Genomic DNA, 18720 nt, shown 5'->3' on the forward strand with positions numbered 1-18720 from the left:
AGAGAATGACTGGGCAGCTGATGGTTTGGATGAAGATGAGGATGTCAGCTATGTCAATCTAGCCCTTATGGCCAAGTCTGATGAAACAGAGACAAGTTCCTCAAGCAATCAGGTAATCACTACAAACCTTGCATATTTATCTAAAGCTGAGTGTAATGATGCAATAAATGACATGTCTACAGAATTGTATCATTTGTGTGTTACACTTAAGTCCCTCACTAAAGAAAATGCTAAAATCAAAGAAAACAACTTGTTTTTGAGTGAGAGAAATAATGTGCTTGAGTCTCAGTTTGTTGAGTTTGAGAAACTAAAAATCGAGTGTAGAATTGCCAAGGAGGAATTAACTGAGTCCTTGAAAAAGGAAGAAATTTTAAAGAAGCAGCTCGATCGTGAACAGGAGGTGATTAAAGCATGGAAAACATCCAGAGATGTTCATGCTCAAATCACCAAGGTTCAAGGAATTGAGTCTTTTTGTGATAAAGCCTGGAAAAAGAATAAGGAGAAACTAGAACCTATTTTGGTAGATGGATTGCTGACAGATGTAGACTCGACAGATGATGAGAACTATCCGTCGGATAGCAAAAAGTGTTATCCGTCGAATGATAAAAATCCTCATCCGTCGGCTGAGAGCAAACCCATTAGCAAAGCCAAATTAACCAAGCTAAATGAAAAGTATGGGTCTGTTTCCAAGAACTTTGTTTCAGGAGAGTCAAGTCAAGCCAAGAAAGGGAAGAAGGCTAATATTGGTCACATGACTGTCAAACAGTTAAGTGACAGACTTGAGAAGATAGAGGTAAAAACAGAGACTAAAAGGAAAAACAATAGGAATGGTAAAGTAGGGATTAACAAACATAATAACTACACACCTGAAAAATATGCTCCTAGAAAAATCTGTGTCAAATGTGGTAGTATAAATCATTTGTCTGTTAATTGCAAATTTGCCATGCCTACTCCCATGTCTGTTCAGCCTCAATTCTCTAACATGAATGTCATGCCTCCCATGCATGTTAATGCTATACCTACACAGAACATGAATGTACAGTTTGCTAATATGCCATTTGCACCTAATCCATATTATGCTGCATAGAATATGCCTCAAATGCCATTTAGCATGCCTTACTGGAATAACATGTTTGCACCAAGCATGCCATTTCCTGTTAGCCATAACATGCATGATAATTCTGTTGCATCTAGTGGTTTCAAAGGCCCAACCCAAATGACTAAGGAAGAATCTGAAATTCCTAAGTCAAATGAGTTAAGACCTAAGAAACAGAAGAAGAAAGCTAACAAGGCAGGACCCAAGGAAACTTGGGTACCAAAATCAACTTGATTTGATTTTGATGTGTGCAGGGAAATAGAAGGAATCTTTGGTACTTGGATAGTGGTTGTTAAAGACACATGACTGGTGATTCTACCCTGCTCACAGAGTTTGAAGAGAGAGCTGGCCCAAGTATCACTTTTGGAGATGACAGCAATGGTTATACTGTGGGATATGGCTTGATTTCAAAGGACAATGTCATCATTGAAGAGGTTGCCTTAATGGATGGTCTCAAACACAATCTGTTGAGTATCAGCCAGCTTTGTGATAAAGGCAACTCAGTAACCTTCAACAAAGAAACCTGTGTTGTGATTAATAATCAAAACAACAAAGTGGTTCTCACTGGTGTGAGAAGAGGAAATGTGTATCTAGCTGACTTCAACTCAACTAAAGCAGAATCTGTAACTTGTCTTCTTAGTAAAGCAAGTCAAGATGAAAGTTGGCTATGGCACAAGAAGCTATCCCATTTGAACTTCAAGACCATGAATGAGCTGGTAAAGAAAGAGCTAGTTAGAGGCATTCCTATGGTGGAGTTTACAAAGGATGGACTGTGTGATGCCTGCCAAAAAGGGAAGCAGATTAAAGCATCATTCAGGAAGAAACTTGATTCAGCAATTGAAGAGCCTCTACAACTGCTTCACATGGATTTGTTTGGACCAGTCAATATATTGTCAATCTCAAAGAAAAGATTTTGCCTAGTAATTGTAGATGATTTCTCAAAGTTCTCTTGGACATATTTCCTAAAGTCCAAAGATGAGGCTAGTGAAATCATCATCAATCACATAAGGCAAGTTAACAATCATCCTGATTTCAAAGTTAGAAGAATCAGGAGTGATAATGGAACTGAGTTCAAGAACTATGTCATGAGAGCATTTTGTGAGGAAAATGGAATCTTGCATGAGTTTTCAGAAGCAAGGACTCCATAACGGAATGGAGTAGTGGAAAGAAAGAATAGATCTCTTATTGAAGCTGCAAGGATAATGCTTGAAGAATCAAAACTACCAACATACTTCTGGGCTGAAGCTGTAAACACTGCATGCTACACTCAGAACATCTCTCTGATTAATCAAGCAAGATGCATGACACCTTATCAATTGTTCAAGAACAAGAAGCCAACTCTGAACTTTCTTCATATCTTTGGCTGTAAATGCTATATTCTGAGAAATCAAACTGATCAAAATGGGAAGTTTGATGCTAAAGCAGATGAAGGAATTTTTGTTGGATATGCTGTTGGTAAAGCATATAGAGTCTACAATCTAAGAACCAACATTGTTGTTGAATCTATACATATTGTGTTTGATGATAAAAAGATTGAAGGACTAATAGATGGAGATTACCATGAGAGCCTCAAATTCGATAATGTTGAGATGGTCAGTTATGAAAGTGATGATGAGTGTGATCAAGAAACAGTGTCTAAGGATAATGGAGACAAATCTACTACAAATGAAGCACAAAACTCAACATCCGTCGAGTTACATAACGCTTCATCCGTCGGAAGGCAATCTGTATTATCCGTCGGAAGACAACCTGCCTCATCCGTCGGTACTCAAAATTCACCATTCGTCGGGTTATCAAAAGGAGCAGAAAGTCAAGGCAGATCACCCATAGAAAGCACCCCAATCTCAAATCAAAGATCCACAAACTCAGGGGGAGTTTCTAGCAATCAAAACTCAATCACACATCAAGACAACATTGAGGTCTCTTCATCTAGGGCTAATCTACCTCAACCAAGTAAATGGACAAAAGATCACCCCTTTGAACTCATTATTGGTGATGTTTCTTCCAGAGTTCAAACCAGGAGAGCAACTCAAGAAGAATGTCTATACAGTAGCTTCCTGTCTAAGGAAGAACCAAAGAAGGTAGAAGAAGCCTTGGTAGATCCTGATTGGATTTTAGCTATGCAGGAGGAGCTAAACCAATTTGAAAGGAATAAAGTATGGAAGCTGGTACCCAAGCCTACAGGAAAGAATCCAATAGACACCAAATGGGTATTCAGAAACAAGATGGATGAAAATGGCATAGTAGTAAGGAACAAAGCAAGATTGGTTGCTAAAGGCTATTGTCAGCAAGAAGGAATAGATTTTGATGAAACATTTGCTCCTGTTGCAAGACTTGAAGCCATCAGAATCTTCTTAGCCTATGCAGCCCATGCCAATTTCAAGGTCTATCAAATGGATGTCAAAAGTGCCTTTCTGAATGGAGATTTGGAGGAAGAAGTGTATGTAAGTCAACCTCCTGGCTTTGAAGATCTAAATTTCCCAGAGTATGTCTATTATCTACTGAAAGCACTTTATGGACTAAAGCAAGCACCTAGAGCCTGGTATGACACTTTATCAAAGTTCCTTTTGGAAAATCACTTCACAAGAGGTACTGTAGATAAAACTTTATTTTTCAGAAATGTGAATGGCTCTAGCATACTTGTTCAAATTTATGTAGATGATATTATTTTTGGCTCTATAGATGAGAAACTTTGTAAAAAGTTTGCCAAACTGATGCAAAGCAAGTATGAAATGAGTATGATGGGAGAACTAACTTACTTTCTTGGTTTACAAGTTAAGCAAGTTAGTGATGGAATATTCATTAGTCAAACTAAATATATTTTTGATCTTTTAAAGAAGTTTGATCTAATGGATTGCACATCTGCAAAAACTCCCATGGCCACTGCAACTAAGCTTGAACTAAACACTACTGAAAAGTCTGTGGATATTTCAAGTTATAGAGGCATGGTTGGCTCACTTCTATACTTAACAGCTAGTAGGCCAGATATAATGTTTGCTACATGTTTGTGTGCTAGATTTCAGGCTGATCCTAGAGAGTCTCATTTGATAGCTGTTAAGAGAATTTTCAGATATCTCAAAGGAACACCAAACCTTGGCATTTGGTATCTTAGAGATTCTGGTTTTGATCTAACTGGTTATTCAGATGCAGATTATGCAGGTTGCAGAATTGATAGAAAAAGCACAACAGGAACCTGTCAATTTTTAGGAGACAAGCTTGTGTCCTGGTTCAGTAAAAAGCAAAATTCAGTTTCTACTTCTACAGCTGAAGCTGAATATATTGCTGCTGGCAGTTGCTGTGCACATATTTTATGGATGAAAAATCAATTGCTAGACTATGGTTTGCAAGTTGAAAGGATTCCTATTTTCTGTGACAACACAAGTGCAATTGCCATCACTGAAAATCCAGTGCAACATTCAAGGACAAAGCATATAGACATCAAGTACCATTTTATAAGGGAACATGTAATGAATGGTACTGTAGAGTTACATTTTGTTCCAAGTGAGAAGCAACTTGCAGATATTTTTACCAAGCCACTGGATGAATCCACCTTTTCTAGGTTGGTAAGTGAGTTAGGTATGCTTAATTACTCTTGAATTTATCTGAATTATCTTGCAAGTTGAAAAGTAGCCAGAAATTTAACTGATTTTTATTCTTGGATGAAAATTTTGGCTAAGTCAAAATTTGCATCTCGACGGATGACCATTATCCATCGAGTTGAGTCATCCGTCGATATACAAATTGTAAATAAAAATTAATTACTTTTCTGGAGTATTTAAAAGCTCGACGGATAACAGCTTATCCTCATCCGTCGAAGTGTCTAAATTTTAACCGATTATTCCCTGAACATTATCCATCGAGTATACTTACAGTTTGTAAGCATTACACGACGGATAATGGGTAGAATTTTTACAGTTTATTTTAAAACGGCTGTTTTAGGCAATTTCTTTTGGGTAATTTACTTCTCTTTATTATTTTTATCCGTTGATTTTGAGTAAAGTATAAAAGCTTATTTCATTCTAATCATTTTCTTTTATCACTCTCAAATTCAACTGTGTTGTTTCATTCTCTCTCAAGCAAAAATCCTCTTTCTCTTCAAGCTTTTCTTCTCTAACAATGGCACCCGTAGTAAAGATCATGTCACAGACTGGGTTCATCTATGAGAAGAACAACTTCACTGCTTTGGTCAATAAGGGGATTCAGCAATCTGAAGACTATCATAAGATGATGGACTTCGTGAAAAACTGCAAGTTAAGTTTTGCCATGCTGGAATCACCCACAATTTATTGTGAAGTTGTTGAGGAGATGTGGACAACAGCAATCTACAACTCTACTGACAAAACAATCACTCTGACCATAATTAAGGTAACATAATTAAGAGGATTTTAATTAAGGATTGTAAGAGAGGATCATAAAAGGAATATAAAATATTGAGAAAGGTTAGGGGAACCCAAGTAATAAAATCCCGGATATGATCCCTCATACGAAAAACGAGAACGAAAGTTAAGCGAACCGTATAACAGATAAGCGGTCATTAGCCAAGTAATTAAGGGTTAATAAAAGAGGTTAGTAGATGATGATGTCATCACACCACAAAGGGAAGACAAGTGTTAAAAAGATGACACAAGCTTGATGACATAAGCATGACAAAGGGGTTTTGTTTTGTTGGTTGATTTTGGGCCATGGAAAATTAACCATGGTAAAAAGCTAAACAATTGTCAAGACAAAAAGAGAAGCAACCAAGCATAATTTCATAAAACAAAACAGAAGAGAAGTTGACTTTTGCTTCCAAGAACAAAAGCTCTCGGCCAAAACAATACAAGCAACTTCAAACTTCCATATCTCCTTTAATACTCACTCAAATTTTGTGTTATATAGCTCGTTGGAAAGGTATTGAGATGGCCTACAACTCTTGTTCACAAGTCTCATCCAAATAATCATGGTAAGACCCTAATTTTTATAGTTATGTAAAATGAACTAATTGTAACTCCAAAAGTTCTAACTCATTTGTTGAACTCCTTTGCAAGTTTGAACATGATAAACATAGATCAAGGCTCTCTTAAGGACTACAATCTCTTGTTAGTGGTTTAAGGATCTAAGGTAGCTTTGATTTTTGTGATTCCATTAAGTTTTATTGAAGCATTGTTAGTATTAAGGCTTGATCTTTGATTATAAGTAGTTTTGGTGGATTTGTATTGGTTTTGAATATTGGGTCTTTGATTGGTTAGATAAATTGTTAAAACTTGGAGTTGGGGACTGATTTTGTAGTATGATGATTGAATATTATTGTGTTGGATGTTGTGAGTGAATTGATGAGGATTTAGAGTGGTAATTAAATTGGAAATCGCGTAAACATAACCGTCGTAATGCCCATTTTCATATAGACTGTTGTGCTTAGTATTCGTAGTAGAAATCTCACTGACCAAACTATAACCTTGCCATGTTTAACTATATCGTGTGGTAAGCTTCATTTTGGTATGTGGTTCGCTTAGATCCGATGTACGATTTAGGAGAAACGGCTGTTTTAAGTAACGGTGTTTCACGAGCGAACCATTACCCCTCGCTTTACTTTGAAACCCTGATTAAGGTCCTTAAATGACTAATTGGAGTACAAAACAATTATGTAAGATTAATTGGTCAGTTGGTAGAGTATTCGCGAAAGAGTCTCCTTAAAATTAGTGGAGTCGAGGGTATGCGAGTGATTAACGTAAATCGTTAAGCGTATAAGCGACCATAAGCGACCGTTAGGGTATGAGTGAGTTATGACAAGTTTCTTAAGCGACCGTGGTCTAATTCTGGCTTATGTTGTTGTTCATAGGTTACCGGACCCACTTTAAGCTTAAGTCTACCCCGGAATACTCAGGCAAGTTTTCTACCTGTTATACTGTTGTGGTGATGTAAAAATATTGATGCATTATCTTGAGATAAGTGCATGGTTGTTATTAGCAAATCATGCGATATATTTTTGCATGTTGATATGGTATATATATGCAAGTTGTGAAATCTTGATATTTTATTATCAATTCAAATGCTTATAAACTGCATAATACCTAAACTAGAGATAAGCAGTAGCTGCGTATATCCTTAGTATAGGGGACCCAAAGGTGAACATTTTTCTAAACCGGGAGTCGATGTTCCCGAGTATAATATATGTATATATATATATATATATATTTTTCTATAACTATTAATCGAATAAGGTATATTGGATAGTTTTGAACAATAATCAAACTTATTTTTGATTATTCAAATAAAGATCTTACTTTCGTATAAGTATATCTTATGTTATTTATTATACGTTTCAAGTATGAGTTTTAAAAGTTCTACTTCATTTATTTTTATAAAGATTATCCTTTATGGGAATATTATTTAAATAATAATATTCAGATATTTTCCAACATATCGGGACTGATTTATTTTATTAAATCATCATTACTCCAAACTTTCTTAAAAATATTTTCGAGTCTTTAAAATGATTTTAAAAAGTTAGAGCGGATCCCAAAACTCATTTTCAAATTTAAGATCTTCCTTTCTAAGGGGATTTAAATACTCGCTTAAAATCTAAGGGATCCGGCTCGGTGGTGTATTTTTGGTACAACGAAGTTGCTAATTTGATAAAAGAGTTTGATTACTTGCCCAACATTCGAGAAGTAAGCCCAATCAAAATGTGTCTGCATAAGCGACATGGGATCAGTGGGAGTCCATCAAGGTGTAAGTGGCTGAGTGGAAGTCCATTAAAGCGTAAGTGGCTGCGTGGTAGTCCAGCATAAGGTCCTAATACGGCCAGGGTGATGACCAGTGGAGAATTCATCCATCTACTAGTAGAAAAGGTTACTTAATTGGTATATATTTGCCTGATCAGCAAGATATCGGGTTTATGCCAAATTTTTCTTCTTTCCAAATTCATTGGGTGTTACAACTCTGTTTATACTTTTCATAACAGAGGTTTCAAGGAAAGTATGAGATATATATAGGTGTATATATGTATTGGGACTTGATGAAGTATCTCGTAACTTCAAAGATTGAATGATATTTCAATCTTGTGAATGATATTTCAAAGATTGAATATATTCAAGTCTTATCTTGTAGTCTCATCTATGTGATGAACTTTTGAAACTGATTATAACTTGAACGGTGGTAGTTCTAGTAGTATTCGGAAAAGATATAAGTATATTGGAGTATCTCCTAACTTCATCTTTTCAACTTATATCTAGTTAATGATTATCTTATGCATGACAAAGATTTTCAAAAAAAACATTGAGGCAAGGTTAAATATATGAGATCACCCTGCAACGATATTTTTATACAGTTATAAACTGGAACTCTGTGTATATTATACATGTCAGAGGATTCCAAAGATTTTGAAAAGTATATATGTATATATATACTGAATATTTTGCGACTTCGTCGCATTAAGATATGAAACTTGGTTCATTTCTTCTTGACCAAGGCTTTCATGAGTACTATGAGAAGGCTCATATATTTTTAATTACAATACATATTATTTTGGTGGGCTTGTTGCTCACTCTTGCTTTATTCTTTCATCACACAACAACATCTAGACAAGATGAATAGGACCAAGCTCCCAATTGGCGAGCGGATAGGAAACGTTCTGCAGTTTCCTGTAGGCGTTGATGCCGCTGTAGCTGAGGTAGGAACTACCAATAGGCTAGGCTTTCAACTTTTGATGTACCAGACTTATGTATATTTACGAATTGTAATAATGGCAAAGATTATGTAAATCTATTCAGAAACCCTTTTGAGGTGTAATGACTTATAATTGTGGAATAAAATGACTTGTGTTATTTTTAGTATTCATCTCTGAGACTATAACTTGTGGTGTGTATGTGTATTATGGGGTCACAGTACACAGTAGTTGGTTGTTTATTAAGATTGAGTGTTATTAAGGGAAATGGAACTCGTGACAACCCGAATCCCCGACCCCGGATTTGGGGGGTGTTACAACAGAACAGAGTAATTTATGATTGAACAAATTTCTTGCATATTGTTATTATTATTGTCATTATTATTTTTGTCATTTTTTATGACATACTGAAATGTACTTGCTTACGATCAACGAATGATACTTTTCCCATGATTAATATGTGTGTGAATATTAATTTTTTTTATAATAAATTCCCTATGATGTCTTTATACGTAATCATTGCATTAACAATGTCAAATATTTAAATTAAATACATGTGAGAAAGTATGAGTCAGATGTGTACGATGTCACCTAAAAGTGACAACCCACGAGCCTACCCAAATTTAGAACTATAATCTAACCTTCATGATGAATTTGAACACAAGACATATGAATGCACAACATTGAGGAGGAAAATGAAACTACTCGTCAAAGGAGAACATGTTGAAACGTGATGACGAATACGATAAGAGGGAGATGACGCCTCCTAAATGACTACCCCCACCTTCACACTAAAAGAAGTCTATAACTATAACAAATAAAGATGTTGGTTTTCACTTGGTCATGCCATCTAGAATAAAGAGTGCATATAATTATTTCGATGACTTGTTGTGTTAATGAAGACATGAACTCTAGGAACACGGCTGATCAGGTTGAACACTTGACTGAAGCTCTTGAGTTGACATCTCCAACATCATTTAACGATATCCAAATATTGACGTGATGACTAACTTCTTGGAAGAAATTCATTTCAAAGTCGTTAATTAAGTGCATAAAGTTCTATGATGTACTCATAGAAGAATAAAAAAATTACATTAGATGGAGCAACATAAAGAAGCTTTCACATGATTAAATGCATACTTGACCACTATGAACTCACAAGCCCTGATGATTTTGTGGCTGATTTCAATCCAACTATTTTGTCACAACTGAATGAAAAAGTGAAGTAATTTATGAGAGCTGCAGATATTAATGGACATGATTGAGACTTGTCTTAAAATCGCCACAAAGGAGGAACAAAGCATACTTTATCTATTGTGAATTAAAGGAGACAAATAACAAGGTACAAAGCACTGAATATTTGCTTGACAACTAGAAAAGACTTGTAAATTGGTAACATACAAGTCAATTTCAATCATTCGCTTAATCTGAATTATATCAATAAATGTGAAGAACAAAATATGGGAAGATGTTAGCTTACATAAAAGTTTTAAAATTTCGACATCTGCCATGTTCCAAGAAAGTCCAACATGCAAGTCGACATGTAGGCTGGAATTAGGGAAACTATTTAGACATCCGAAATTGTCCAACATTTCAATCATGGATTGAACCAACCACTAGGAGAGATGACACCTTAGAAAAAACCAGGAAAGTTACAACATGACACTAACACGATAGCTTGAATACAACAACTCAAATGTTTAGTTAACAAATAAAATTCAGTCTATCGACAAAGATGAAATAAGTGTGCTAAGAATGAAATAAGCTACGACATTATTATAAAGGTGTTTGTAAACTAGACAAGCTTAATATAATGGCCAATTGATAGAAGACGACAACAGTAAGGAACTCGTCCATGTCTTTGACATAATTGACAAATGTCGTGACATGACAAAAATACAAGAAGTCTGTACCTAAAATAAGTGTTGAAGAGTTACAACAATAACTTACGAGGGGTAACGCCTACCTATCCTATGTTGGTTTCTAGTGTGGCTTTCTATCTCCGTGTCATAGAGTCATTTTACATTGTCAATTTTATTCATGTGGGGGATTGTTGGATATTTTGGAATAAATTTCAAATCTACTACTTTATTATTATTATTATTATTATTATTATTATTTTATTGTAACTTATTGCTTTAATTTTGTAACTCCCAACCTATTGAGACCATAATGATGTATTAGTGAGCAACTCATTATGGTGTTTATGTTACAAAAATTATTGCTATGTAAGTTAGAATAGGTTCTTCAATAAAATGAGTCGTTCGCTTCATTGTTGGGGACACAAAAAAAATCCCTCAAATATTTTTTTAAGTTATTTGCATACTCATCTTAGAATATTAGGTTTAGTTTCTGTGAGATAAAAGGCGTATTTGTTTGGTTCGTAGGAGGCGGGTCTCACATGCTTAAGATCACCTCAATTCATTGTATCCTGGGAAATGGAAGCCACAACACCTTCAAAGACCACGAGGAGGGGTTTATCTATTTTAAGGACATTGTGGTTTTCACGTGTCTCAAATTTTTCAGTATTTTCATTCTTATTTTTTATGATTTCAGGTAACTCTTTACTTATACTCCTTACATTAATTTCACTAAATATTGATAAAAAGTCGAAATATGATCGGTTTGGCTCAAGTTCGGCTCACATTTGATTCGATTAAAAATAAATAAAAAATAAAAAATATTTACATAAAAATATATTTATAATAAAAAATTAAAAATAATATAGGCTGGATGAGGCTCGCGAACCTTACGAGCCGAGTAATTTGAAGCTCGAGCTTGGCTCGATTGAAAATTGAAAAGCTCAAGCTCGGCTTAGTTATCTCCGGACTGAATTCAAACTTTTACGAGAAGAGTTTGAATAGCTCACGAACAGTTTGGCTCGTTTACACCTCCCGCATGTGTGACTATTTCTCTACAAGTTTATGTTGTTTCTCGTACTGCACGTATCTAAATATCATTTTATTGGCTGTCACGTGAGTATCTGGTTAATTTACTTTTCTAATGATCGGTGCGAATATATATTTAGGTTTTAATTATTTTGTAATCCAATTCCCATCAAACAGACTTCATTAAGTTATTACATGTATATTTACAAATTTGTGACGTGAACATAGATCTAATTAGTTATTTTTCTTAAGGGGAAACCAAACATGTTTGAACACGTAAAAAATAAATTTAATAACCCCCGTATAGTACCTCCATTGTTAACTTAAAGTATACTACTAAGTCAAACTTTTGAAAAAAAACAAATTTCAAAATCATCTCCAACATATCCCTAATTACTCCTCAAAATTTTAAGAGTTTTAAATGCTTACTCAATAATGAGGAGTGATACTTCCTCCTAAATTAGTGTAATAATAATTTATTTCTTCCCCTTTTATTGATCAATATGATTGATTTTGTTTATGTGTATATGTACTTAATTAGTAAAAAATAAATAGAAAGTAGTTGTTTAAGAATAATTGTTGGAGAAAAAGTATAATATCGATTCTTAAATATTTAAGAGCTAATTTATTTATATTATTTATAGAGAGAATGGGAGGAGATTAATGATATTGTCGATCATAAAGTTCTAAAAATAGGAAAAACATTTAAATTCAATTTTTTAGACAACAAACAAATTCTAGCCTTTTGGTGCATAAATGTTATTATACCTTATTATTATCTGCAAATTGTTGCGTTCAATGCACAAATGTTTTTTATAAATTTTATTATATTTGCAATTGATACAAGAATAATTATTATTTTAATGGGTGTTTAAGAAATTTTACTTTGAAAATATATTGAAAGTATTAATGGATTGTAGTAATAAAATATAAATTTTAAGCAAGATAAAAACCAAACGTCTATTTGTTTAGTTTATTTTTGGTTTCACAATTAGATTGTAGTTGATAGTTTGGAGACTTTTTCCGACTAGGTTTTATCGTTTCAATGGTTTTTTCGCTTGTTCGTAAAAAAGAACAATTTTATTATTTGCTTAATAATATTTTATTTAAAAATTATAGTGAATGAAGCATCTAGATCTTGACATATGTAAGATTGAATCATTCATACATTTTCAAAATAATCGAAACATAAATATGGAACTAAACACTACTAAGAAGTAATGGTCAAACTACTAGTCGACTGTTAAAATAGCAAACCAATTACAATTAATTTTTTCTAAATTTTTTATCATATTAATAAAATATATAGATCTTCACAACTCTAAGGTTCGATCATTCATAAAAAAATTAAAAAAATTGAAAAATTAAAATGGGACTAACACTAATAAGAAGTATTTGTCAAACAACTAGTTCACTGTTAAAATAACAAGACAGATACTTTTATTTTTTTCAAAAAAAATTATTGTATCACTAAAATAAATATATCTTGGAATCTTTAATGTTGGATCATTAATAAATATTTTAAAAAAAATTGAAAAATCAATGTGGGCCTAACCACTAGTAAGAAGTACTGCTCAAACAACTGGTTCACTTTTAAATAAGGAACCAAATACATTTATTTTTTTCTAATTTTTTTATCATATCACTAAAATATATAGACCTTGACATTCGTACGATTGGATCATTCATAAATATTTTAAAAAAATTAAAAAATCAATATGGGACTAAACACTAGTTAGAAGTAATGGTCAAACAATTGGTTGACTATTAAAATAATAAATCAAATACATTTATTTTTTCTAAATTTTTTATCATATCACTAAAATATATAAATCTTGACATCTATAAGGTTGGATCATGCATAAATATTTTTCACAAAATTCAAAAAATCAATATGGGACTAAACACTAGTAAAAAGTACTGGTCAAACAACTGGTTCACTGTTAAAATAGCAAACCAAAAAGATTTATTTTTTATCTAAAAAATTTATCATATCACTAAAATATATAAATTGATATAGGCCTAAAATTAGGCTAGAAATATAATTAACGTTGAATTAATTACACCCGATACGGTCTAGTAACGAAGCCCAATTAATGAGGCCCGAAGCCTTGGTTATTTATTAATTTCGTAATTAATAAATAGAGAGGATTAACAACTCATTAAATGAGTCCAATCAATGATATAATTATGTGAAGAGCAGCCTTCAAGGCACCTAAACCAATAAGGAATCTGCTTCCTTCATTCCAGGACTCCCAAGTCCATTCAAAGACGGAGACTTGCTCACCAAGTCTCCTAACTCTAGTCCAATTCAAGGATATCCAACATCAATATAAAGGGTCTTACCCCATCAATCAGAATTACGTTTTTGGCTGGATTCTCTAAACTCACAGAGAAACATAGGCATCTTGTGAAAGCAGATTTAAGCTACGAAATACAAGTGCAGCCATAAAAAGGCCTTGAGCCCTCGAACCCTAGCAATAAATGCCGCAATAATTATAACCTAGTTTTTACACATAACATTTGGCCCCGTCTATGGGAAAAGAGCAATAACCATGGTGAACACCCGGAGCAGAAGCAACGTCCCTGAAGGAACACCAGCTGGGACCACTTAAACAATCTCATATGCTATTGAGATTCCCCCACACTCGACTTACTCCAAAGTGGCAATCAATCCCTTGAATCCACGATCAGAATCGTATCCACCCCCGATCCTAGGGGCGAATCCTCAAAATTCAAATTTGAATGCACCTTTGGGAACTTAATACACGGGCTTTGAGATGTCAACTATAGTACATCACACACCTTTGAATCCCCCCTATGTAATGTCGATCTACTCGGAGGCTAAAGGGAGCAGGCCACCCCTACAACCTCGATCCCAGCCTTGGGATGACCCTAATTATCTTAGAGGTCTGCAACCAATCACCAATGAGAGGGATGTATCAGGACACTATACCACCAACGAAAGTGGAGAATCAACTGATGAGGACGCCCATTATAGGAGGAGAAGGAGGGATAAGGAGCCCGTTGGAGGAAGGCACGTTGAGCCCGTTGGGGACAGGCAACCCGTGTTTCAAACAACACATTGAGTAGCATCTCAGACTTTCGAGGAAAGGATACGTGCCCATGAGGCAGAAATCCTGAGGCTAAAGAGGGATATGGAGAGAAGACAGGCTAGGCAGCCAACAAGGACCAACCGAGTTAGGGGAACTAGGGGAAATACCCAGATAATCGATTTGGAGGAAGCTCCTAGGAGAAAATCAGCAGATGCTCCCCCTCGGGGATCCAGACGATCTGACTCCGCCGTTTACGGCAGAAATCATAAACACCCATATCACGAGGAAGTTCAAGATGCCGAATATAAAGGCTTATGATGGAACGAGGGATCCCGCTAATCATGTCAGGACATTCTTTAATGCACTGTTGCTGCAGCCCGTGAATGATGCAATCAAATATCGAGCTTTTCCCCAAATCTTATCAGGAATGGCTCAAAGGTGGTATAGTTGTTTGCCTCTGAATTCAATTGGGTCTTTCAGAGATTTAAGTCTATATTTCATTAAGAAATTCATCAGCGGAAAGGTGCATGAAAAAAGTACTGCTTCTCTCATGAGCATAGTGCAAGGGACAAATGAGTCTCTTAGGGATTACTTGAATCGATTAACCTAGGAGGCCTTGAAAGTCTCGGATCTTGATGACAAGGAGGTGATGATAACGTTACAATAGGGAACCAAGGATGAGTTATTCAAGATGTCTTTGGCCAAGCGACCACTAGAAAATATGCTACAGCTCCAGAGTAGGGCAGGAAAATATATTCAAGTGGAGGAGAGCATGAGAAAAACTGTGATAAACAATTAGCCCGCTGGGGCAAGAAGCGAAAGACTGATCAAGAATATAATGCCAAGGACAAGTATCCAAGAGTTGAGAAAGACGTTGACTCAACCCCGAAGTAGGGAGGGTCGGGACAAAAGTTTACCGAATATGCTAGCATGGATGCCTCTAAAAGCCAGATTTTCATAGAAATCGAGAAAGATACGGATGTTTGTTGGCCTAAACCCTTGAAGGTTAATCCCGCAAAGCTAGATACAAGCAAATATTATAGATTTCACAAGGACGTTGTTCATGACACCGATGAATTCCGACAACTGAAGGATGGAATTGAAATCCTAATCCGAAAGGGGATATTGAGTAAGTATACTGGGGACAGAGAGAAACACAATAGTGGAAGAAGGAACTTTGATGATCGTAAGGGGTACCAAGATGATCAGGGGAGAAATCCTCAACCCTGAGGACCAGTTATAAATACAATCTTTGGAGGGCCAACAACTGTAGGATCATCTAAGAACTCGAGGAAAGCTTATGCTACAGAAGTCATGCATACAGTAAGTGAAGCTCCAAAAAGGGCAGGACAGGAGTAGCAAGGTGATTGATGATTTCGACTCGGAAGGGGTCAAGTTTCCTCATGATGATCCCCTAGTCATAACACCCGTAGAGAACAGCCCGGTGAAAAGAGTCATTGTAGACAATGGAGCATCGATAGATATTTTACTCTATGATACCTTCATAATGATGGGTTACAATGACTCCCAATTGAACCCAACTGATACGCCGATATATGGTTTCGCTGGAGTCGAATGCCCCGTGGAAGGGATAATTAAGCTACCACTAACAATGGGTCAGGAGCCAAGACGGGCCATGCAGATGTTGAACTTTATGGTAGTGAAGGCTGGATCAACATATATTGCAATCATGGGAAGGAAGGGTATACACGCCTTTAAGGTAGTCCCCTCGTCCTACCATTCCATAATCAAGTTTCCAACCAGAGACGAAATAGGAGAAAAAAGGGGAGACCAGAAGATGGCCAAAAGTTGTTATATAGCCTCATTGAGGGCAGATGAAATAGGGGGCAAGTCTTGACTATCGAGGACCTGGATATCCGTGAGAATGATGAGAAGTGAGGAAAGCCAGCGAATATTTGATCCATGTTCCCTTGACTCCCGAAGACCCCAAAAAAAGTAACTTTCATGGGAGCATCGTTGGAGGAGACCCTTAAAGGGAAGTTAGTAAGGTTCTTGCAGGAGAATAATGATGTGTTTGTGTGATCGGCAGCAGATATGCCCGACATAGACCCGGAATTGATCACCCACAAGTTGAACGTGGATCCTAATTGAAAGACCGTGATGCAAAAGAAAAGGAGTTTCGCCCCTGAAAGACAAGAAGTCATCAAGCAAGAAGTAGAGAAGCTCTTAGAGGTTGGTTTTATTGAAGGGATACGGTTTCCGGAATGGTTAGCAAATCCTGTAATGGTAAAGAAGGCTAATGGAAATTGGAAAATATGTGTGGATTTCACGGATCTAAATGATGCATGCCCAACAGATTTTTTCTCGTTTCCAAGGATAGATACTCTGATAGACGAAACTACGGGTCACAAAATGTTGAGCTTTATGGATGGATTCGGTGGTGATAACCAGATCGAGATGCATAAAGATGACATCCCAAAGGTATCATTCATCACTGATTTTGGTGTTTTTTGTTATCTTGTTATGGCATTTGGTCTCAAGAGTGCAAGAGCTACCTATCAAAGGTTGGTAAATAAGATCTTGAAAGACCTTATTGGGGAAACTATGGAAGTATATGTAGATGACATGTTAGTCAAGAGTCTTGAAAAGACTAATCAAATATCCCATTTGAGGAAAGCTTTTAAAATCTTGAGAAAGCACAAAATGTTGTTAAAAATCGCCAAGTGTTCTTTTGGTATAGGATCAGGGAAATTTCTAGGATTAATGATCTTTAAGAGGGGAATTGAAGCAAATCCTGATAAGAAAAAGGCCATTTTAGATATGGAGCCTCCACGGTCTATCAAGGATGTTCAAAAACTCACTGGAAGGGTTTCTATCTTGGGACGATTTATCTCTAAATCTAGAGATAAGTGCTAGCCATTCTTCAAAGCCTTGAAGAAAGTAAAATATTTTATATGAACCGAGGAAAGTCAAGAGGTGTTAGAAGGATTGAAGGAATACACAGTTCAAGCCCCATTGTTGGCCAAACCAGTCCTGAATGAAACTTTGTACTTATATTTGGCTATTTCAGAAAGCGCTTTGAACGCTGTGTTGGTGAAGGAAGAGCTTAAAGTTTAAAATCCTATATATTATGTCAGCAAGATTTTACATGGGGCTGAGCTGAACTATTCCGCCTTGGAGAAGTTTTCCTTAGCCTTGGTTATGGCCTCAAGGAAGTTACGCCCTTACTTCCAGGCCCATAAGATCGAAGTATTGACAATTCAACCTCTGAGAAATATCAATCATAGTCCGAAAGCCAGTGGAAGGCTGATCAAGTGGGCTATTGAGCTCGGGGAATTTGATATTAAGTACAAACCTCGAACGGCGATAAAGGCCCAGGCCTTGGCTGACTTCATCGTTGAATGTACCATCACCAACTAAGAAGTCGAGGGGCAGGAAGATACACTTAAGGACATGGAGGGTAAAATGGAGAATGAAGGAGCACAGGTCATTGACAAGAAATTCTGGGTACTCTATTTTGATGGGGCATCAAAAACAAGTTCAAGTGGAGCTAGACTAGTCTTACAAAGCCCTGATGAGTTCCTGATTGAGTATGCTATGAAGTTAGATTTCCCCACCACGAAGAATGAAGCTGAATACAATGCCTTGATAGCTGGTCTAGGCCTAGCTGGAACTTTGAGGGTTAAAAACCTGAAAGTCCGTGAGGACTCAAAACTTGTGGTATCCCAAGTCAAGGGAGAGTTCGAAGTGAGAGATGAAAGCATGCGAAGTATGTACGCCTAGTGAGAGCCGTGATGACTCAGTTCGATGAATGCCATGTCGAGCACATTCTAAGAGAAGGAAATGTAAAGGCCGATGCGCTATCTGAATTTGCCTCATCGGAAATAGAAGAAAGTTCTGGGAGCGTGTACATTCGTGTTTTGAAAACATGGAGCATAGACGTCAAGCTAGTTGCCCCCATAGGGCTTGGAGGGTCATGGATAGATCCTATTAAGGCTCATCTACAAACTGGATGGCTTCCTAGTGATGTTCTGGAAGTGAGAAAGTTGTCTGTACGAGCCCTAAGATACTCTT

At 36.1% G+C, this 18720-nt stretch overlaps 2 protein-coding genes across 2 annotated transcripts; both read left to right on the plus strand.

The window, feature by feature from the left end:
- Window positions 1–15615: 15615 nt before the first annotated feature.
- Window positions 15616–17756, plus strand: LOC141718831 (uncharacterized). The gene is made up of 4 exons (XM_074521209.1): window positions 15616–15878; window positions 16039–16388; window positions 17387–17480; window positions 17717–17756. Exons 1-4 carry the CDS (start codon window positions 15616–15618, stop codon window positions 17754–17756), a joined length of 747 nt encoding a protein of 248 aa, XP_074377310.1.
- Window positions 17757–18099: 343 nt separating this feature from the next.
- On the plus strand, window positions 18100–18429 carry LOC141718832 (uncharacterized). Its single transcript, XM_074521210.1, has one exon. It carries the CDS (start codon window positions 18100–18102, stop codon window positions 18427–18429), a length of 330 nt encoding a protein of 109 aa, XP_074377311.1.
- The last annotated feature ends 291 nt before the right edge of the window (window positions 18430–18720 follow it).

The sequence above is a fragment of the Apium graveolens genome, chromosome 4 (genome assembly GCF_009905375.1).
Source record: "Apium graveolens cultivar Ventura chromosome 4, ASM990537v1, whole genome shotgun sequence".
NCBI classification, from domain to species: domain Eukaryota; kingdom Viridiplantae; phylum Streptophyta; class Magnoliopsida; order Apiales; family Apiaceae; genus Apium; species Apium graveolens.

Excerpts from the sequence above, each read along its gene's own strand:
- LOC141718831 (XM_074521209.1), top strand. The coding sequence starts at position 15,616 with ATGGATGCCTCTAAAAGCCAGATTTTCATAGAAATCGAGAAAGATACG. Across the intron at positions 15,879-16,038 it reads AACTTTGATGATCGTAAGGG|GAGTAGCAAGGTGATTGATG; the intron begins GTACCAAGATGA and ends AGGGCAGGACAG. Across the intron at positions 16,389-17,386 it reads TGCAATCATGGGAAGGAAGG|GATCAGGGAAATTTCTAGGA; the intron begins GTATACACGCCT and ends CTTTTGGTATAG.
- LOC141718832 (XM_074521210.1), top strand. The coding sequence starts at position 18,100 with ATGGAGGGTAAAATGGAGAATGAAGGAGCACAGGTCATTGACAAGAAA.